The following is a 23,946-nucleotide window of genomic DNA, read 5'->3' as shown; positions in this document are numbered from 1 at the left end:
AGGAAAAGAAAAGCTCTGCTGGGCCTGTGAACCTTACTTATTTCTACACCAAAACTGAAAGTCTACTTCTTTCCTAAAAGTTACCTAAATTCAGTTATATTAGGGCTACTTAATATTTAAAATCCACATAAATTAAATATAATTCATAGCGAGCATTACATAGCAAAACAGTCAACCTTAGTATTGAGACAAGCCCTAAAGGTATACATAACAGTTTACACTTAATTACCAGAGTATCATTACCAAATATGTTAACTATATGAATTCTCAAATACTCCATGTTTAAATTTTTGTTTCTTACTTTTGACAGGTTGTTCCATTTATTCCTAATTATCATGATGAATGCAAGATCTTCCAAATCTTCCCAAGAATCTGCCTGGCCAGTCAATATCCACAAAGCCCAAACTGTAAATGAAGGTATCTTTTTGTATGTATTAATACACACACCTCTGACATTTTTATTTGTAGAAAAGGTGACATGAAAAGATGTAACAAAACACAAACAGGGTACTGAAAATTGTAACAATTCTAAAATATTGTTAATTGTAGGAAATTTTCTAATACAATGTTTTTCAAATACAATGACCAGGCAACATGTAACAAAAAATACATGTAATACTGTGTACCTTCCACTAGTTATAGATTGAGAGATAAATGAAAAATGAACTGTTGATGTAAAATTTACTTTCAAATAAGGTTGACAATAAAACATATTCAAGTTTTTTTAAATAACTGTGCAATCTGGGACAGCACTAAGCCTGCCCATCCATAAACAAGATATAAAAGGTATAATATGTAGCCTGTGATTTTTCTTACTTTTCTATTGCTTAAGCACTAAGTTTAGAAATATATAAATCAAGAAAGAAACAAAAGGAGAGAAATATTTATTCAATTCTTAGCTAATTTTTAGTTTAAAAGAGTCTTCGAAGACTGAAACAGAAACTACTAAATAGGAATACCTCAATAAATGATTGCAAATCCTATGCATCATCATTTAGAGCAGTTTGCTGGTCCCCAAGGAACCATGGGCACATTAAGGAAGACACCAACACCTAGTTCCCTATACTTAAAATAAAGACACTATATTTCCAGTTAAATATAGATCAAAATCCAGACTACAGGAATAGTATATGCAAATGCACTGGGGTAAGATGAATATGATATGTGTAGAAGTAAAGTGTAGGTCTGTCTCCCTGAAGAGAAAGAGATTCCAGGTTGAGAGACACCTCTGTCATCTACCCTTGCATTTCTCAAGGGTAATGCAAGGACCTGACAATATTCAAAACATAGCCTCTGACTCTATAAGATATAATGAGTTCTACTAAAAACTCAAGTCTTCCCCTTCTTCTCTAACTGGAAATTGCATTGCTTAACAGTTTAGGACACATTATCAATGTGTCTACTACAATGTGATCTACTACAGTCAAGACAGCATATGGAGTGCTAAAAACACAAAGAGACCTTCTGAGAACTAACCACTCAGTGATTAGTAGAGTTGAATATAATGAAAATAATAGGAATCAGAGAAGACTACAAATACTAAGTACTAGAGAAGAGGAACAAAGTAAGACAATGGAACATGAGTTCACTGGGGTAATTTTACAAAGTTTCATGTAGAAGCTAGAACCTGAGTTTGGTCTTTAGAGAGAGAAAAATATTGTAGTGTGGTGAAACTAGATGACCAATGGCAGAGTCCTTAGAAGTACAGCACCAAAGGGCACAGGCTCTATGAGCACTGTCAAGCAAGAAGGCTTGGCCTTTGCACTTACTGCCATGTACGGCCTACACCCAGCATCTCTTGTCTTGGCAATGGAGTCCACAAGCTGTCCACTGATGCCAAAGTCACAGAGTTTAATATTTCCACTTCTGTCCAGAAGGATATTGGAAGGTTTGATATCTGTAAGAGATAGATATCAGTGTACAGTAATCAATCAAATAAGCTATAATGGAAATTACTTTAAGCAAAAATATTGAAAAACCTTAGATAACGTAAGTGATCAAGTCCTTAAAATTCAGATATATAAGATGAAAAATATGAGAAAACAGTTTTCTAAATGCCAATGCTTAAAAAACTCAATATCAAAACATGTTACACAATACAGGCATTTTATAATGTCTTTGTTATCATCGAGAGATTTATATTCATTAACTTGTTTCAAATTCATTACTTAACAGTCAATATATGAAAAATGAATTTAATCTATAAAAGTATAATAACCTACTTTACAATATGTGTCAGACTATACAACCAAATACATAATATACAGATTACAAACCTTCAATTTAGTTAAAATAGAACTTTATCTAACTTAGGATAGTATCCAATCTAATACACCTAAAAGACCACAAATTTTGGGATCAGACAAGGTTCAAAATCTGGGTCTGAAATTCACACGGTGAAATTCACAATGTGACCTGTGAACTTTCAGTAACAATCACAATTTCCTCATCCACAAAATAAAAACAATAGTTTATAAATCATGTAGTTATGGAAATTAAAACACCTAATACAGTGCCTGACCATTATTTACACTCAGTAAATGCATCCACCTAATAATTATTTCTATTTGAGAGAGTTGTCTGATCTTAGATGGCTTTATCAAGTTTCCCCCAACCAATCCTTTCTTAAGAGTCATCCAGAGAAACCATTTTTACCAATCCCAGAATGTTTGTGCTTTTCAACAAATTTGAGAAAGCCGAATACATTCCATTTGGATCTACAGATTCTATACAGTCTTGCCAAAATGGACCCTAGGTTATCACTTCTTCACCAACAATCATCAACTCACTGCAGGTGCATGATAATTGGCTGTCTGGCCAATTCTCACTAATTCTCTATCCTTATCTTAATCCTTCTATCCATTTTGTTGTCACTATCATGGCTCAATGGATAAAAAGTAAAGATAAAAATAAATATAGAATACAAAAAAGAAATCTGTCTATAATTCAGAAAGTAACCTACAAAAAGAATCCAGAAAAGATCTCTCACCATCACTAACACTGACTGCCTATCAAACATCCATTCCTAACCATACCATCCTTTCTAATGGAAGCTGCATTTTATTGAGGTATCCACCCTCTTCTGTTTAGCTCTATGCACACCCCTCAAAGCTGGGTCCTGATTGGTCTAGGCTTAGCAGGATAGTTGCAGGCCCCTGGGCCAGGGACTAGTTTAATATTTTAGGTAAGGGTATGAGTCAATTCTGGTGAATTACAAGAGAAAACATAAAGACACCTAAGGAAGATTTCTCTGCTCCGAAGTCACATAGGAAGAGAGAGCTTCTTTAAGAGGCTGTCATGTCTAAATGTGACAGTGGGGACCTGCTTTAGTTGATACTACCTTGAGGATGGAGCCGACATACTAAGGAAGGCAGAGCCTCAAGAAGGGAGCTTGAACTCTAATATATTGTGCTTGAAGCCACCTTATCTTTGGATTTATTACAACAGATAATGAATTTCCTTGAAGTTTAAACCAGTTATCAAAATTTTTTAATTTGGGATCAAAAGCACTGTAATAGCAGCAAAATTACTAACTAATCTTAACTGATAGATTATTATAAATTCATCATTTTATTTAGTAATAGGAAAACCAGAGTTGTTTTTAAAGTCTTTCCCTTTTATTCTACTCCTCAGGCACTGTCTTGTACTTTACTGTGATCCGTGAGCATCCCAAAAGTAACCGAGTAGAATTGCAACACATAGCCAAAAAAAAGGAGGGAAAACCCCCAAACATGAACAAGAAATATCAGAGGAATAAATTAATTTTTTAGGGACCTAACCCTACATGATTTTAGGCCAAAAGAGAAAATAAGAAGCCTACCTAATATTATTTTTAACAAGCATTAAGCCAGGCAAAAGTAAATAAAATATTTTCATGTTCAAGGTTAACTAATTTCAGTGATCCAGCGTCAACTCCAAACTAAAATTACTTAAATTAATGCTCCGATTACTAATTTCTTTAACCATGAAAAACTATGTTTCTTAGAATTCCAGTTTTTTCACTTCTCCGAATATAACCTTTGACTTTCTGTCCTATTTATTGTCAGGCTGAATCACACATTGGCATATACTGTCTTAGGTTTGTCCATCACAAATTTAGTGAGAATAGTGAACTTGTGCACCTCTTCAAAACTACTACCTCACTACTCTTGAGTCTGTCATAGTAATAAACAGAGTAACTATTTAATCTTTTTGCTGAATTAAATTCAGGATTCCCGCTGTCATCCAATAGATCTACAACAAATGTTTAAAAAATGTGGACCTGTGTCTAATTAAGGACTTTATCACTGCTCTCAAACTACAAATGTTTTAGAGGCATTGCAATGTAAAATACTAATTAAAGAATCTCTCTCAATTTGCAAAAATATCCTCTAAAGTAAGAAGAATCACTTAATATGGACAGTAGCATGCCTTTAAAATGCTCAAGGGTACCATCCCTCTGATTCTTTGAATGTCCACAGGGCCACCTTCATGCATTATTTGTATACACAGAGAAACAAATTATCTGGCAAATGAATGATTATTTTTCAACTAAGAGTAATAAGAACTTACAGTAAAATCGTTTGCAATTTCTAAGCCTAAAATACGAATAAGTCAGGCTGAAATTTATAGAATTCCAAAGGAAAAAAAAACACCTAAATTAATAATCAGATTTAGGGCACATATGATATGTTTTGCTAAAAAGTGACACTGTCATTTTTAATATTTTCTTCCTATTAAGGAAAAATCATTCTATGAAAAACAATCCTATACCCACCTCTGTGAATGATTTTCAAGTTTTCTTTTAAGTGGTTTAGTGCTTTCACAGTCTAGAGAGAAAAAGCAGAGATGGGATAAATAATTTTCTTTTAATCAAACAGCTCAATAGTTTATCATAAGTAACAGCCCACATAGCCCTTTGCATTCTTTTAAGCTTACTGTTTCTATATTCTATTTTTTTATGTTAACTGAAGATACTGAATGATGATTTTAAATCTAAAAACTTAGTTGCCTTTATATGCTATTCCCTGACTGCTAAAAAAGCCCCGGTAACCTTTAATTTTTTTTAATAAGTCATTAACAAGTTGTATAATGTTTCTTATACCTTCAAATTGTTCAAGAATAGGAAGATGTAGTACAACGAAGTTCAATAGGCTGGCTCCATTATCAATCCTAATTTAATAAGTTTTTCCAAATTGTCATTTTCTTACAATCATTCACCCTCATTGGGTGCTGAGCCTTCAAAGTAATTTTTGTAGAGCTAGAATATCTCTGTCAGAATTTATCGTATTGTTTGATCACCACTCATGATCAGAAAATCAGAGGTTTCTTCAGGAATGGAGGAAACAGATTTGAATTAAAATGCCCACAACCTCATACTAAAAAACAGGCCAACCATTTGCTATTAGAAAGGTCAAGTCTCTGCTGCCATCAAGCTTCTGAGTATCAGGAATGCAGAACGTGCAAACCTGTATCGTTTCAAATAGCTAGGCTTGTGTGTTCACATTATTAGCAAGAAGAGATTTAACACAAAATACTTTTATTTTTTTATTATTTATTATTATTGATGCCTACAGCACCTGGTCTTCCTAGGTGGTCTCCCATCTAAGTACTAACCAGGCCTGACTCTGCTTAGCTTCTGAGATCAGACATTGAGCTTGTTCATGGTGGCATGGCCATAGACCATGGACCGTGGCTCCACTGATGTGTGAACCCAGGACCTTCTGCGTGTAAAGCAGATGTGTTAACCGCTACACTATGAAACCACGTCCCACAAAGTACTTTTAAATGTTGTGCTTAATATAAAAGATGATCACCAAGTCTCGACACATAGGGAAATATATAATAAATGACTTATTAGTGTATCTATATTACATATATTACAATATACAATAAAATAATTCTGTTTTCCAACTTCATGATAACACTATCATATAGCAATCAAGAGCAGGATTCTGGGATCAGGTTGCCTATGCTTAAAGCATTTACCACTTGTAATTTTATGAACTTCAAAGCAAATTACTTAACCTCTCTATTGTTTCAGATGTGTCATGTGTAAAAAGGGGGTAACACTATTTACCATAGAGTTGCTATGAAGATAAAATGTCACAAGATCTTGTCCTAGTGCAAATAAACACTCACTAAACACTAGCTATTACCATTATGTTACTATTGTTTCACTATAATTATTATGGATATTAACAAGTTCCAATGTAATACTGGGTTTGGTATATTGGAGATGACTAAATTGATAAATGTAAAATTTCATATACCTATCTGAATAATGAACAAGTTTCTAGTATAACTCAGCTTTTTATAAAACTATATGAAAGGGTATATATCTTAACATGTAGCTCATAAAACATTTAAATTTAAGCATTAATTCAGCTAAATAACAAAATATTAACATGAGACCTATGAATCTTAAGATTATAATGACTATAGAGTTTAATCTGATTTTTTAATTTATTTATTTTGTTTTTGAGAAAAATCAATAAACTTTTTAAAACTAAAATTATTGGGGTGACATTAGTTAATAAATCAAATAGATTTCAAGTGTACAATTCAATAATATCATATGTATATTGCATTGTGTGTTCACCACCCAAAGTTAAATTTCCTTCCTCACCAATATTTGACTCCTCCTTACCCCATCTACTTCCCCCTTACCTATCTGATTTTTAAAATTTCAATTATACACATAAATACATACATCTTATAACTAAAATACAGTTTAGAAACTGTCTATCTACTTTAACATTTATTGTCATTAACCCTTAGTGATTAAACAGGATAAAATGGTAGTTAACGAATAAACTATATTGGAGGTAGAGGACACTGGGAAGAAAGATAGGAAATTACATGCAACCAGAGTATCTATCTTCCTATAAAATTTAGTTCAGACATCCATTACGTAGGTCATGTATTTAGCTCAGATTCTCAGGGGTTTCTAAATATCTTATTAATTTTATTCTATCAAAAAGAATTTCTTTTGGAAAAAAATAATTGTGAACAACCTTCATCAATTAAAAACTTCAGAGCAAGAAAGAAAATGATCACTGAATTTCAAAACAGTAAACACATATGCAAAAAAGTACCTCTTTTCTTTTTGGTACACTAGTAAAAGTGCATTAATTGACCAAATTAGTAGTAACGCTGGTTAATAAACATGCTAGTCAAAAATTTTATACAATTTAGACTGGATAGACCAAATCTTAAACCACAGAAAATAATACTTTGTCTAAGAGTTTTAATTAAAAGACTGCAAGGAGACTGCTGTGATTCTGATTAATTTAAGGATCACTGATAATATAACATTTTAAAATAGTTAAAGAAACAGGGGAAAGGAAAAGCGGGAAACTGCTTTTCCTAGTCTTATTTACAGCACAATACATTATGGTTTATTGCGATTTTATTGAAAAGAATATTGTATTTATGTAGACCATATTTTAAAAATTGTTTTTATGACTTGTGTTAATTTTATTGTGTGATTTTTATCTATTTTCCTATTACAAATGATTTTCCAGGAAAGTTATTAACATTCTGTGAAGGGCATTCAATATGTATATTCAAAATTCCAGCAGCATCTTTATATAAGTATAAACAGAATGAATAATTTGAAAGCCAGGTACTTACTGCTAAAGTGATTTTTCCTAAAATTTCTTCTGGAATAACATCATCTAATACACTATATACATATTTGTAAAACTTATCAAACGAGGTAGACATGAGTTCCATACAGATCCAACAGTCACCCTAGAAAATAACAAATATTTGTTATTATTAAGTACCATCTTTACTTAAAATAGAAATACAATTAGAGAAAAAGCAATCTTCTTTTTGTTTTGTTGTTGTTTTTTTTCAACCTCATGCTAGTGGTAATGTCTGCCTTATTCCTAGGCAGAATATTCAACTCATGTATTTGGCCAGTTTTCCCCACTCTTAATTGTAAACACAGAAAGTCTTATCTAGAAAACTTTTATGCTTTTATAAAAATTTCAAATTTTGCCATAAATATTAAAAATAGAAAATATATGGGAATTTATTCATTCTCACTAATAAACAGATTACAGTAATCTTGATACTATAAAAACTACTTAAAATTAGTTAAAAAAAAGAAAAAGAAAAAAATACATAAAGCAAACTCAATGCCTCAAGTCTTTATTCAAATGCCACCTCTCAGTTGCTAACAATTTTAAAATGCCTGATTTAAAATGCAAGGTGACCCCCTCTTAGCATCCCCATACCCTGCTGTATTCTGTATAACCATTATCATCTTATATAAAATATAATTTACTTATTATGTTTTTCATCTATATTTCCTATTAGAACAGACACACCACCAGGAAGAGGCTCAATTAACATTCCTTAAATGAAAGGATGCTGGCTACAATAAAACTGAAACAGTAAAAAATTGTCGGCAGCATTAGAGAGTGTTTTAAACCAGTGTGAAGGTACTATGATGATAAAACAAGAGAAATAAGTGTTTTATACCCTTTGATAGTAAGTTCATGACTAGAAATCTAACTTAAACTAATAGTCCATACATTTCAAAAAGAAAAAAACAAAACAAAACTAGAAACCACTGAACTATCTCACAAGGAGAAATGGTACATTATTAAAGGGATTATCTAAAATTATTTTGAAACATACAGTTCTTCAGAGGTATGCATGACAAAACAGAATTTAAGCAGATATCATGATTGTAACATAGCAAAAGTACACATATGAAGGACTCAAAATACCTTGTGAGAGTGTAAACAGTTGTCAGGATGATGACAAAAATTATCTTAAATAATTGTATATGTTGTTATGAACTTACAGATCCAAATGTATCCTTAAAGATTTTCTACCACCAATCTCCTACCTCTCACATCTGACTTGGATCGATTATGAGAGGTTAATACCCCTCACAGTAAAACGTCCTGCCCAGAACAACCCTGCTAATGAGTGACAGAGCCATGAACAGAATCTAGTTTATTTAACTCCTTTCTCCTATCAACACCTACAATGCAAGGATACTTAACTTAAAAGTAGAGAAAGCATGTTGTGACGAGTACTCATGTTGTGTTAGTACTCTTATAACAGGACTACCTACTAGAGCATTCATGTAGCTACATGGCTTCAGAGAATACTTGTTTGTAAAGCATATGTGACATAGTAAACTTCTACTTATATTTTCTTTATTTAAATCTTTCTTCTCTCCTTCTCTTTTTCTTTTGAGAGCTATTGTAGAATGACTTTCACCAAAAAGTAACACCCCTCAGCCAAAACACACACTTGAATTTATTTTAATCTAAAGATACCAACTCAGTAGATTTACTAGAATTTTTTATCACAGAAAAAGATAGCACATTTATCTCATCTACTTAACAAAACAGTAAAGAAGGAACTGAACTTCAGTTGTATAGCAAAATGGAAAGATCATTGATATCAGAGTCTGAAACATCTGACTTATTATCCAGGCTCTCCTACTTTCTATTTAAATAAGCTTGGGCCCCCTCAATTCCTCATCTATAAAATGGGTTTGCCCCAGCATCCTCAAAGGACTATAAAGATCAAATGAGTAAACATATGTAAAGCACAAAACAAAATGCCTAGCAGTTGCTAAAAACTATAGTCAAGAAAATAAAAGGAGAAGAGAAAATGATGAAAAAATAGGAAGATAAACAAAAAAGAAAGACAGACATGGGAATAGGGGAAATAAAGGTAAGACATTAACTAAGAACTGACCATGAGAAGAGGAGGTACAAAGGAGCAATTAGCATCAAAGAGGGACATCTTCGGAGTTTCTAAGGCATGTGATCTGGTTTAAACTATTTATTCTGGCAGTCATTTTTGGCCATAACTAAGAATAGACAATGGCAATGGGTTGCATCAAAAAAAAAAAAAAAAAAAAAGGAATGGTCTGGGCTGCTTCAAAAAGCAATGACAGCAATATTACCTTCATGTTCAAGCAAAAGAAGAAACCAGACGACTAAAATACAAAAGCAGAAATTACTGAATATGGATTTACTGAAAGAAAGAGGATAATGAAAATCTGAACTACTAAAAGCAAGATAAGGGTTCCTAGAAACAAGATCCAGATAAAACTAATAGCTTACTTATATACTAACAGTAACCACTTAGAAAACAAAGTGACACCACTGGAACCATAGGTAGTCTTGCAGGGTTTATGGAATGACCCAAAGTTAAAAAGGTTATAAAATACACACACACACACACACACACACACACTCTCTCTCTCTCTCTCGCTCGCTCGCTCGGTCGCTCGCTCTCGCTCTCGCTCTCTCTCTCTCTCTCACAATAGAAAGAAAAGCACCTAGGAAGAGGCAGAACATTTATGAAAACAAGTATAAAATGTTACTAAAGGACATAACCATCTGACCAAATAGAGAGGCAAAGCATGTTTATAAATGTGAATACTTAAGATCATAAAGATGTCAAATTCCCCCATTCTAAGAATTCAATTAGATTCTAATCAAAATTGTCAGCCTGCACCTGGACAAGCTGATCCTAAAACTTTCATAGAAAAGTAGAGGCAAGAATAACTCACACCATTTTAAAAAAGGGAGACTGATCTATTAGACAAATACTTTTTATAAAGATATTGCAATAAAAGATGGTGATGTTGATACAGGGGGCTGGGGAAAGTACTATGTCAGTGGAACAGAATCAAAAGCCCCCACACAGAAATTTGATTTATGATAGACATAGCAAAGAAAATAGCAACAAAAGGATGGAATATTCAATGAATGCTGCTGAGACCAGTGGTTTTCCATATAGAAAAAAGTTCATTCACAAATAAAAATATAAAAACTCCCAAATGTATTTTTTGAAAAGCAAAAGTTTTAAACTTTTTTATAAGAGCTCTTCCTGATTTCAGACTAGGAAAATTTTTTTTCCCAAAAACATACATGAAAAGAATAAATCATAAAAGATAAGACCTGTTAAATTTAACTCTATTATAATGAATATTTCTGTATGATAAAGGACACCATACCAGAAGTTCAAAAGTAAGACAAAAATATCTATTTGGATGTAAAGAAACAAAGGCTTAGTACCCTGGATTAATAAAGCATGTGCTAAATTAATTAGGAAAAGACAAAACTTAATAGAATAATGGCAAAGGTATATGAATAGGCAATTCACAGAAAACATGACGTAAGTAAAAAAATTCTGTACCTCACCAGTAATTAGAGAAATGTAATTTTAAAAGTGAGATAACACTTCAACCCCACCTGACTGCCAAAACTGAAGCATTTAATACCAAATGACAGCAATGAGATCTGTAACAATAAATGCATATGGCCTACTCAACACACACACACAGACACACACACCTTTGTTATGTACAATGTGCCCAACTAAAACTACATTTCCCAGTCTTCTACGTAGAGAAGGGCAATCAACAAGATGTCAACACCAATAGTTCGTTAATAATTCCAGGATAGCCCTTTTAGTTCTTTCCTCTTCCTTCATGTGGACATGGTAGGTGAACTCTAGGAGCCTACTTGGACCATGAGGCAACTTTAACAGTGGAAACCACAAACCAAGTAAGCCATTAATAGCCTCCATTACTGGCACTTGAATACAATTTCTGAAACAGAAATTCTCATTCTTACTAGGGAGGAATATAAACATAACCACTATGGAGAGAAATATGACAAAATCCACTGAAGTTGAAAATATTCATTATCATATAACTTAGCTATTTCTAGGTATATATTCTACAGAATCTGTAATCTAGATTGCCAAAGAGACATGCAAAATGAATTTCATTTTTAGTTTACAATTGCAAAAAATTAGAAAGAATGTATGTTAGGATTATTAAAGAAACATTGAAAACTGTATATTTAATCATTAAAATACCACATAGCTGTTAAAATAAACTAAATTTATATATTACAAATCTCTATTTACATGGACAAATCTTAAAAAATTATGCTGAATAAAAAATGCTATGGAAGATACAAACATCACAATTCCATTTATGTACAGTTTGAAAATATATAAAGCAATACCATGTGTTACTTAGGGAAAAATACATATATGGAATGTCTAACTAAACAAACTAAAGATAACATTAACTTCAAGGTAGTGTTTAGATATGGAGACTAAAAGGGGCAATGGGATGGAGACTGTAATTATATTTATAATTTAAAGACAGATGACGGGCAAATGTGCCAAATATTAATCTGTGGTGTAAGCACACTATTATTCCCCTATAATTTTCTGTATATTTGAAATATTTCATAATTTAAAAAAGTAAGAACTACCTTAAGAAACTATAAAAAGAATATTAAACCAAAATAAGCTGAAGAAAAGGAATATGAGAATGAAATTTTTTTAAATAGAAAAACAATACAGAAAATTGACATAACTGAAAGTTAGTTCACTGAAAGATCAATAAAATTGATAAACCTCTAGCCAGACTAATCGGGAAAAAATAGAGAAGGTGCAAATTATCTATATCAGGAATGAAGGGGAGAAGGAGGAAACATCACTACAGATATTACAGGTATAAAAATGATAATAAAGGGCTATTACAAATAACTCTATGACAATTAACTGATAATTCAGGTGAAAGAAACAAATTTCTTCAAAGAAATGAACTACCAAAGATCATTCAAGAAGAAATAGATAACTTGAAGAGAACTCCATCTATGAAAGAAATTGAATTTGCTGTTGAAAATATTCCCACAAAAAAAATCCCTTCTAGTTCAAATGGCTTTATTGGTGAATCTACCAAATATTTACAGAAGAAATAATACCAATTCTATATGAATTCTTCCAGAAAATTGAAAATGAGGAACTATTTCTCAACTCATTCTATAAGATTAATATTACAGTGATAGAAAGCCAAAATATTATAAGAAAATTACAGATCAATCTCTCTCATGACCACAGATATAAAACTTCTAAGTACAATTTTGGCAAATTTAATATAACAATATACAGAAAAGAGAACACATCATAATCAAGTGGATTTATCCCAGAAATGTAATGGTTTAACATCTGAAAAGCAATTCACATAACTCGCCATATATATATTTTTTAAATTAACACCATACGATCATCTCAAAGATATAGAAAAATTTTTGACAAACTCTAATATCCCTTTCTGATAAAAACTCTCAATAAAAGTAGGAACAAAAAGGAACTTTGTCAACCTGATAAAGAACATTTATGAAAAACCTACAGCTAACATTATGTTTGATGGTGAAAGCCTGAATGCTTTTCCACCTAAGATCAGAAACAAGACTAGATGTCCAATTTCACCATTTCTATTCAACAGCATACTAGAAGATCTAGCCATTGCAATAAGGAAAGAAAACGAAAAAGAAGAAAAAGGGGAGGGGAAGGGAGGGGAGGAGAGGGAAAAGAAGGGGAAGGCGAAGAGGAAGGGGAAAGGGAATGGAAGGAAGGAAAGAAGAAGGAAAGAAGGAAGCCCAAAATGGAAAGAAAGAAGTAAACTCTCTATTCACAGATGACATGATAACCTATGTAGAAAATGTGATGGAATCTACAAAAAGCTTCCAGAACTCATAAGTGAGTTTAACAAGGTTGCAGTACACAAGATAAACAAAAATAAATTGTATTTCTACATATTAGTCACAAAACAAGAGGAAACAATTTTTTTTAAATCACTTATTAAAGCATCAAAAAATTAAATACTTAAGGATAACTTTAACAAAAAATGTAAAAGACTTGTATAGCAAAATTGTAAAATATTGCTGAGGAAAATTTTTAAAGATGTAAATAAATGAAATGAGATACCATGTTAATTGGTCATCAGACATGTTAAAATAGCAATACTATCTCAATTGACCTATAGATTCAGTGTAAACCCCATCAAAAATCCCAGGGATTTTTTTTTTTTTTTTAGTAAAAACTGACAAGTAGATTCCAAAATCCATGTGGAAATGGAAAGGACCTCAGGAGCAACACTTATTTTTTAAAAAATAAATTTTCGTTTACGGCCATACCACCCTGAACAAGCCCGATCCTATTTGATCTCGGAAGCTAAGCAGGGTCAGGCCTGGTTAGTACTTGGATGGGAGAACAACTAGGAAGACCAGGTGCTGTAAGTGTAAAAAATAAAAAACAACGGATGGTAAGCTGACAAGGCCCTTGTAATCTGTGAAGTCAACCAAGGGTTGCTTCACCTAAAATAATAATTAAAAAAAAAAATTTTGAAGACCTGCACTAGCTGATCTTAAGATTTTCTATAAAGCGAGAGCAATCAAGACAGTATGAAATTGGTACAAAGACACACAAAATAGACCAATGGAACAGACTTAGATAGTCTAGAAATCGACCCACATACTGATTTCTGACAAAGGTGCAAAGGGTATGCAAATGCTAAAAAGTAAACATAAGTTCATACCTTTCACCGTATAAAAACTAACTCCAAGTGCATGAAAAATATAAATGTAATCTAAAATTATTAGAAGAAAACAGAAAATCTAAGTGACCTTGAGTTTAACAAAGATTCCTGAGATAAAAACACCAAAGCACAACATATAAAAGAAAAAACTGAGAAGTTGGCCTATTTCAACATTAAAAACTTTTACTTTCTAAAAAAAACACTATTAAGAATATAACAGATAAGCCACAGGTAGAGATGGGGCAAATATTTGCAATCATATAACTGATAATAAACCTGTATACAAAATAGATTAGAAAAATCTCCCAAAACAAGAAAATAAACAAAAAAGCAATTCTTTAAAAAGATGGAGAAAAGATATGAACAGAAATTACATCAAAGAAGATATAGTTGGCAAACAAGCATATGAAAAGCTGTTCGACATGATTAGTCTTAAGAGAATGCAAATCAAAAATGCAATAAGATTCCACTCTGTATCTATTAGACTGGCTAACTATTAAAAAGACAGACTAACCCAACTGTTGGAAAAATGTGGAAGAAAGAGAACTCTCATACATTACTGCTGGAAGTTGAAAATGGTGCAACTACAGCTGATCCTTGAATAACATGTGTTTTAACTGCCCAGGTCCATTTATAGGGGGATTTTTTTTCAAAATATAGTCAGCTCTCTGTATTCCCTGGTTCCGTGTCCTCAGATTCAAACAATTGCAGATGGAAAACAATACTTTCAATCCATGGCTAGGAACCTGAGGATGCAGAGGGCTGACTTTATGCATTGTTCTACACCATTTTACATGAGGAACTAGAGCATCTAAGGATTCTGGTATTGACAGGGGTCCAGAAACCAATCTCCTGCAGATCCTGAGGGACACTGTAGTTAAGTTTTTGGAAAATCAAGAGTTATATGCAGATTTTTGACTACGCATGGGTCAGTACCCCTAACCTCTGAGTTGTTCAAGAGTCAATTGCACTTTGAAAACCAGTCTGTCCATTGTTTTTTTTTTAAGTTAAACATACACATACCACATGATCCGGCCATTCCACTCCCAGGTACTTATCCAAGGGAAATGAAAGCATATGTCCACTCAAAGACTTGTATGCAAATGCTCATAGCAGCTTTATTTGTAATAGACAAAAACTGGAAACAACCCAAATGTGCATCAGCAGGTGGAGGAATAACAAACACAATGGAATGCTACTAATACTACTCAGCACTCGAAAGGAACTAAATAGCAACACACACCACAACATGAATTGCAAAATAATTATGCTGAGTAAAAGAATATTTTTAAAAAGAGTGTATAATTCCATTTACATAAAATTCTAAAAAATGCAATTAGTGGCAGAAAGCAGATCTCTGGTTGCCTAAAAATGGTGCAAAGAGAAAATGTGCATTACTTATGGAAATTTATGAGTGATGGAGTTGTTCACTATCTTGATTATGGTGATAATTTTACAGGTGCATATACTTGTTCAAACACATCAAATTGTATACTTAATATACGTGTATGTTAATAATATATCAACATTATCTCCATAAAGTTGAATTTAAAACTGACAAGGGGGAAAGAAGAACATGAGTAGATGTAGGGAGGAGGTGACTATATCACTGCTTTTTATATAACCTGATGAACTTCTCTATAATCACAAGTTATTCAGAATAGTCCTTCCTACACTAGAATTTCTACAACCTCAAGATACATGAAATAAGGATTTCCTTGCTATTAAATTCTAAAAATTTATAAATTAAAAGACAATTTAAGTGAATCTAAAGTTATTTTTATTCTTCAATACTACTAAGTTTTTTTTTTTTTTTTTCGTTTACAAAGTCTAAAACTGAATTTAGACACTTGTGCAATTATGGGTCTTAATAACTTATTTAAATCAAATCCAACTTATATTTTAGGCTTTTTATTTGAGCTTAGTACCATCTAAAAAAGAAATATATATAGTTAGAAATAATGGCAACAAATAAGTTACCAACTTCAGCATTAAATAATATTTATTCACTACTCTGAATAGAACTTTCAGAGGCTCAAAATTACCTGACAGCAAGATTAATCTCTACATAGTACCTGCAAGAAGAAAAATAATATCTCAAAAGCCCCCTGATTGGTGGCTGATCAAATCAGACCAAAACCTGATGTCTTGTGGTCATATAAATTACGTGAAATGAACTACTCTGAAAGGTTTATCACAGTGACAGAAATTAAAAACATTTGTCTCTCTCTTAATGGTGGTAAGGTAAAAAGTCTTGACTGCATACAGTCGCTTCCATTCTTTCCTGTCATAAACGCAGAATTTTGTGTCTATTATTAGAACCAAAGGTTATGTCGCTCAAAAGATATCTTTAAGTAATCAATCTTGAAAGAAAAATTTTTCTCTAAATCCTTATTTAAATGTGTTTAACATTTTTCATCTATAACTTTAGGAGACACACTTTGACTATGTACTCTTTAAAGGTGAACTTTCTGCTTCTAAAACTTCATTATTTATTATTCAGAAAGTACCTATTATTTCTTCCATTCTAAGATTGGCAGGGGAGAGGAGAGATTCAAGTTCACTTTATCTAGGCATTTTGTGATGTTATACAACTTAACTGTACTGTGCCTAAGCTTTCATTTTATCATATTCAAAAATAGTGCTTTAAGAGCAAATAATATTTTAAATTAAACTAAAAGTTCTTCATCCCTGGACTACTTGTGGTATAACAGAAAGAACAGTGAGATTTTTGTCTTTGAATCCCCATCTCTGACATTTACTGGCTGTGTGACTTTTGTCAAATTAGTAGTCAAATCTCAATTTCCTCTCTAGAAAAAGTAGGTAATACCACCAAACTCCCTGAAACTGTTGTAAAGATAATATCTGTGTAAACTATAGATGTTAGGGCCTATAGCTACATATCTCAACTACCTTCAACCTTCTTGAGGTATAAAACTAAATTGTACCCAGTTATTCAAAAGAACCCATAAGGATACCATTCAGATACTATTCCAAGCTTTTTGTTTCATTTCCAATAACTTTCCAATCACAGATATCACTTACTCTGTCTTCTTTTCATAAAATCAGATTTCCACACTATCTAGCCTGGGGCTATGTATTTAAATGTTGCTTAAATGAATGAATGAATGAATAAATGAACATGAGGAATAAACTGGTGTATTAGAGCACTGTGGAGGTGAATTAGGGTTAACCAAGAACCAGTGAGCGTCTATAGTAACAGTGAACACAGCACTGGAAAAGGTGATTTTGGAATTTAGTCAGGTGAGAAAATCTAGTCCAATCCCAAAATAACTATTGTTCAAGTGGTCCAGGGATTAAAACTTTTAGTTTAATTTAAAATATAATCTCCTCTTTAAGCATTACGACCTTCAAGTATTATAAGAGGAAAGCTCAGGAATGATACCATTAAGTTGTATAACACCACAATGCATAAGATTTGAAGAGTAAAGTAGCCAGAAAATTTAGTGATTATGAAAAATAAAAACACAGTATGAGGAAGAAGGGGAGAGGAGATGGTAAGATTCTTGTGCAACATGAAGAAAGTTCCAGATTCATGATCTTACTAATGCAATAACATTATGTAATACTTAGGTCCAGGATACAGTCAGGTCCCTGAATACATAGCCATATACTGATACAATGTAATACTGATGTTAAATGGTGAAGTAAGTTAACAAATTCGATGTATCTGGCCATAAAAATGAATATTCAAGTCATAAAAAGTTCAGAGACAAGAATAAAAGAAACCACGTGAGTCTATAATTAACAGGTTGTTATTCCACAAAAATGGTGAAGTAAGTTAACAAATTCGATGTATCTGGCCATAAAAATGAATATTCAAGTCATAAAAAGTTCAGAGACAAGAATAAAAGAAACTACGTGAGTCTATAATTAACAGGTAGTGATTCACCAAAGAAACAGGCTCTATCATGAAGTAGAACACTTCCAGTTATTAGAGTTACCTACTAAAAACACAGAAAAATAAATTTAAAAAAAATCAGGATTGGGTGGAGAATTAATTGACTAACCTCTAAGGTCTTCTCCAATTATAAGATTTCATAAATTTCCATTCAGTGTTACATTCAGTCCTGTCTTACAACATAGTATAGTTTGTTTCAATAACTAGAACAAAAATCCCAAGGCTTCCCTCTATGATCCATTCTCAAAATGGAGAGAGGAGTGGGAGAGGTTTTTCCTTACCATAACGACTCCACCAGCATCACCTCATCCTGACATTTTAAAAAAGAGAATGGTATTTTTTTAAGAGTATTTAAACTACTTAAGAGTTCAGTTAAACTCCTACTAACCTAACTAAATATCACATGCGTATGACACATGTCCGGGACACCATAAAGTATTTGATTCATTTACAGCTCCAGCTTTACTCCCTGGCCCTAACTCACTTCCATGAATTAATTAGGTAGTGAGATGACTGGAAATGAAGAAGAGGGTTGACAGTTGGAGGCAGAAGTGATAATCCACGTCAGGACACGGAATAACCAGAGGCCAATATAAGAAACATGATCATGAGACAAAGAAATGGTAGAGTTGTAGTTTCTACATAAAAATCTAAATAACAGAATTAGATAAAAAATTTCTATTATACTTAATTTCTATGTCTGGTAGTTTTATTGAGGCTCATGGGTGGGTACGAATAAATGCTTACATTAAATGTAGATACATTTGATGACAGAAATTAATTAAAGTTTTAATAAAGGGGTGGGATACACTGAGGGAGCCCAAGGTCAAAAGAGATAGATCTAAACCTATAGCAAAAGGGTTAATATTTAGAAGTCGGCTGATTTGTCAGGTGCTTAAAGTACAGAGAATATTCATAAATGAAGAAAGGAAATATGGATTCACAAATAACAATCATTAAAAAACGTATGAGATTCACCCCTTAACCAAAGGAACAATGAGTGGTAGAAATTAATGTATAGATTATCATGGGTATATACTAAAATATTGAGACATTAACTTATTACTAATGTATAGCACTCAACTAAAGATCAGAATCTAATCCTGCCACCCTCTTATTTATTCCAATTATATATTTATTTCTCAGCTAAAAACCAAATAGCTTATTCCTACCTCTCTGAAGAGTGCACCATAAAACTGAACAATGTACGGGCAATCACTACTCCGCATTACTACATCCAAATCCATAAGAAGTTGTTTTTGTTCTTTTTCATCCACTGTTGACCGAATTCTCTGGAAAAGAATGACAGAAGATGTCATAAAAACATAAAACAATTTTAGAAACCCGAGAAAAATCGCTACCACAAGACTGAAAATTTCCAAGCAAATTTCACAAATACTAACCAGACATAAAAATTACCATCTTTTTTATACTTAACAAGACAATTTTTATCACAGAAAAAACAAACAACAACAAAAAAACACTTAGGAATTTTTATTTTTAACAAAATAGCACTTAGTAATTCTTAAAGGACACAGTGCTTTTAACCATAAGCAATCACTGATGATGCTGGAAGTTATGGAACAAAGTTCTTAAGTAGTGAAAATGAACCCATGTGCAAATATAAAGAAAATCATAATGAGCTATAAACGGTTATGTGAATAATCATAGGCAGCTTCACATATACTTTTAATCACCATTTCAAAATTGTATGAAACACAGGCATTCAATCCAAGAACAGCCCTCTTCATCTGTACACCACAGCATCCTCATTGATTAGAGACAGAACATAATTCAGAACAGGTAAAAGTGAGAACTAGTGCAGAGGCAGCACATAGATTACAATCCATGTCTCCCAAACCCTAGACTGAAATTGTCCCCCTTCACCACACTCTGTATGGTAAAAACAAAAAGTTTTTACCTCACTCTGCAACCCATGCGTCAGAATGCAGGGTAGTATAAACCTGTTAAAGAAAACCTAAAAATGAGGAACTAGAGAGTTCTCTGTCTATTGCTAAACTGAGGAGGCCCTCCTTAGTACATTGCAGACCTGGGGTATATCCCTAACCCACCTGTACAACCTCTCTGCACAATCCTAAAAACTTCCACAAACTCCCCAGGAACGGTATAGTACGAGGAGATGATCAGAGGGATAGTTCCCACTGCATTAGAGAGGACAGAATCAAGTTCAGAAATTGTAAAACATTAATAATAAAGTTATAGTTTAACATCAAGACATGCAAACAACTTTTGTTCTCATAAAAAAATTCACAATGTCATACAGTGCCACTGTGTACAATACATAGCGCATACTTACAAGGCAAGTTAGAATAAAAAAATTACACAAGGTGGCATTTTGTCTTCCAAAGACTTCAAAGGTAACCGTCCTCAATATTCTTGAAAAGGATGAAGGCAGTCAATTAAGTTCCTGAACCCATTTTACAGAAGAGAAGCCAGAGGCACAGAAATACAACAGATGTATTCCATGTGACATGAAAATAGCAGTTATATAATGAATAGAAGCAGGTTCTCTCATTTTCATTTTTCCACACTAAATGAGAAATTCATATATTCCCAACACAATGAATTTAATTTTGCTACTTAAAATGTATAGCCTACTAGCTCCAATACTTCATACCAAATAAAATTTACTGGCATCCATCTTGTGTCCACTGATTTAACTTAACTTTTACACTATCACTGCCCAGATAAACAAGGAGAAAAAAAAAAGAAAGAATTAAACATAAAAACAAAAATAAGACTAGCACTTGAAAATTTTCCTTCTCTCTCTCATTTCTTTATTTTCATAGTTTAGGGATTAATAATCTTGCTTTATGATCAACATAAGCATAATATTTGCTCCAAACTATTTTTAAAAAGTCAAACTAGCCCAGAGATATAATTTGTATTTGTTCAAAACAGGACACTGATAACTTTTTTAAACATTTTAATTACACTTATTTCTGTTTTAAAAACATAACTTTAAAAGCGTAGTTATGAAAATACTAATTTGGGAACACAATTATTTTTAAAAAGACAATAATTCCATATGTCTAAATTTAAAAGACAAAAACTTGGTAATTAGAGACAAACAGGAATGAAAAAGCAAACGATGCTTTGGTTAGGGAAGATTTTCAGCTACTAAAGAATTCTCACTATTAAAAGATTTAAAAACTTTTTTTAAAAGTATTTTTATTTGTATGGATATATTGGCAAATGTAAACATACCAGCACACACACTTATAAAACATTATTTTAAAAGATGCCCTCTTTGCTGGTTTATTTTTTCTTTCTCTAAACTAGTTATACAGTTTTCTAAATTTAACATTTGTACAAATGCTTATATTTCAACTATTGAAAAGTACATTACAGTCAAAACCTCAACTGTTATCAATACTTGACTCTTGGGGACCAATTTCCAAAAACAATGCTGTAGCTACAGAAAGGATACATGTTACTACATGAACTGGAGGCTTAACTGAAATACCAACATTGGATTAATATTTAATACTCAATCCCTGACAAGATTATTGTTAACAAGAATGTAGAGATAATCCCTGACAAAGCTCTAAGCATTGAGATTAGCATGGCAGGAAATCTTTTCATCTATAAAATATTCTTTAATGCTGGTGCTAGTACAAAATAGAACTTGGGGCTGATGGAAGGCCTACCTGAAAACGATTCTGCTCCTGGATGTTTGTCAAAAGATTAATACCTCCTCATGCCCTCTGAACATCGTGTCCACGTGACAGGGGGTGGATAGAAGAGTAACTGCTGGTATTGTATTTGTTTGGGATTAGGCAAGTACAGCTAACTTTTAATTATATTAAAGTTTTAGGGTTATATTACATTTATTATATGTAAGCACTTTATAAAATAAACTAATTCAAAGAGCCTAAAGGACTCAAAAAGGGGATTAACTACAAATACCTATAATAGCTGTAGCTTCAAATAGATATTAATTCAATAATTCAATAAATGATTAAGGTTGGAGAATACTTAATGATAATCAATGATTTATCAGAGAATACTTAGCAACAAAAGTCACTACCAGGAAAGTTTTTCTAATGGAACATCAAAACAATATGTATGGAAAAGATTTCTACCATTTGAATTAAATAAGGCCAAGATTCTCTAATATTAAGGGAGCACTATCATTTAAAATGGAACACATCAATGAGAACAAACTTCCCTTCTCTTTATAAAGCTGTCCTTATCTGAAGGCACTGGAAAATGGAAGCACAAAGGTAAAGCCAATTATATTACTGGACATTTTCTTATAATTGGAATGTTCAGAAATCAAAAGTATTGCTAAAGGCCTTGAATTTCAGGAAATTTTCATTTATTTATATCACAAATGTAAAAGTTAGATAAGGCTGATATTCCTTTAGCTTCAGCAGACTTTGTTTTCTCAAAAAGAGTGGGGATGAAAAGCCCACCCAAGTCCACAAAATATTTAAGAAAATCATCTCAAGGACCTTAACTTTCTAAAGTTTCATATTGCCCAAATGTCAAAACTCATTAAAATCACTCTTGTTTCTTCATTATGGAGATATTGAGCTCTTGAACTTGTCACTAATTTATTAATCTACATTATTATATACATGCTCTCCAGACAAATTAAACTATACTTTTGAAAATCAATACATATCACTTTTCCAATAATAAAGTATTTTCAAATTATAAGTTTTATTTTATTTGGAACAAAGTAGAGAAAACACTTGAAATCAAAACAAGGATTACTATCCTATATACATAAGCAATTTTCCACAGAGAAGAAATTTATATACTTGAAGCTAAAAAAAATTTTTCTTAATTGAAGTCCAAATCTGTATTTAATTTAAGGTTGTTTTATACTTCTAATAAAGCTTTAAAAGTAGGTAGATGCCAATAAAAACAGCATGTATAGGTCAGCAATGACAAAACGACCAATTAAGTCACTTAGAGACACAGGGAAAAGGTAAAATTAAATTCCTAGCTCTCTTGTTTTATGACTATTAGTGTTATACACGGTTCTCGTCCAATTAAAAAAAAAAAAAATTCCAAAGAGCCTCCATTTCTAAAACAGCCAATCCAACTCATGCCATTGGCTGGAGCAGCCACAAATTCAATTACTAGGAATACCATATAGATTAAACTGCAGTGGTAGAAAGCTAACGAATACCACAGGACAAGCTGAAAAATTTAAGTTACAAATTGTGTTCTTGCCCTCTCCTACCTCATGCACAAAACACAGCAATGTTCACTTTAAAAAGAGAAATACTAAGAAGTTATTGGAAGCTTGTTTTCCTTTTTTTCTGTGCAACGTGGCACCTAGAAGCCAATGGTAAATTTAAATGTTGACAGTCATACTTGGCCTCATTTGGAATACCTCAATTTTTAACAACTTGAATTTAAAGTATAAATACTCCTTTACTGATTCTGATCAACTGTTTAACTGTGGCGTTAGTCTAGATGTCCTCTAACTTTACACTGGGATCTTCACACTGAAAGATTCTCTTGCCTTATCTTCAAATCCTGTCAACCTGACCTCCCAACACGTAATTTGTTGGTACTCATCAGGAATGAATGGCTAAGGATAAAACTAACACCAGTAAGAACCCTCAAGTAGATTAAGACACATTGTTATGATGGAAAAGGATTGGGAACTATTAAA

At 32.4% G+C, this 23,946-nt stretch overlaps 1 protein-coding gene and 1 pseudogene across 3 annotated transcripts in view; one reads left to right on the top strand and one right to left on the bottom strand.

Annotated features, from left to right (window-relative positions):
* Positions 1 to 23,946, bottom strand: part of MAP2K4 (mitogen-activated protein kinase kinase 4) — a 95,971-nt gene that overhangs the window by 13,833 nt on the left and 58,192 nt on the right. For all 3 annotated transcript variants that reach the window (XM_025040099.1, XM_025040100.1, XM_015597459.2), the window contains 4 exons: positions 19,463 to 19,582; positions 7,615 to 7,734; positions 4,757 to 4,808; positions 1,770 to 1,897 (listed from right to left, as the gene is read on the bottom strand). In XM_025040099.1, coding sequence (XP_024895867.1) covers positions 1,770 to 1,897; positions 4,757 to 4,808; positions 7,615 to 7,734; positions 19,463 to 19,582 — 420 coding nt within the window. The remainder of the gene's footprint in view (positions 1 to 1,769; positions 1,898 to 4,756; positions 4,809 to 7,614; positions 7,735 to 19,462; positions 19,583 to 23,946) is intronic.
* On the top strand, positions 13,954 to 14,072 carry LOC112471464 (annotated as a pseudogene).

This window comes from Pteropus alecto, unplaced genomic scaffold (assembly GCF_000325575.1).
Source record: "Pteropus alecto unplaced genomic scaffold, ASM32557v1 scaffold398, whole genome shotgun sequence".
In the NCBI taxonomy this organism is placed as follows: domain Eukaryota; kingdom Metazoa; phylum Chordata; class Mammalia; order Chiroptera; family Pteropodidae; genus Pteropus; species Pteropus alecto.
The sequence above is the reverse complement of the archived record's forward strand: the minus strand, read 5'-3'. Positions and strand labels throughout refer to the sequence as shown.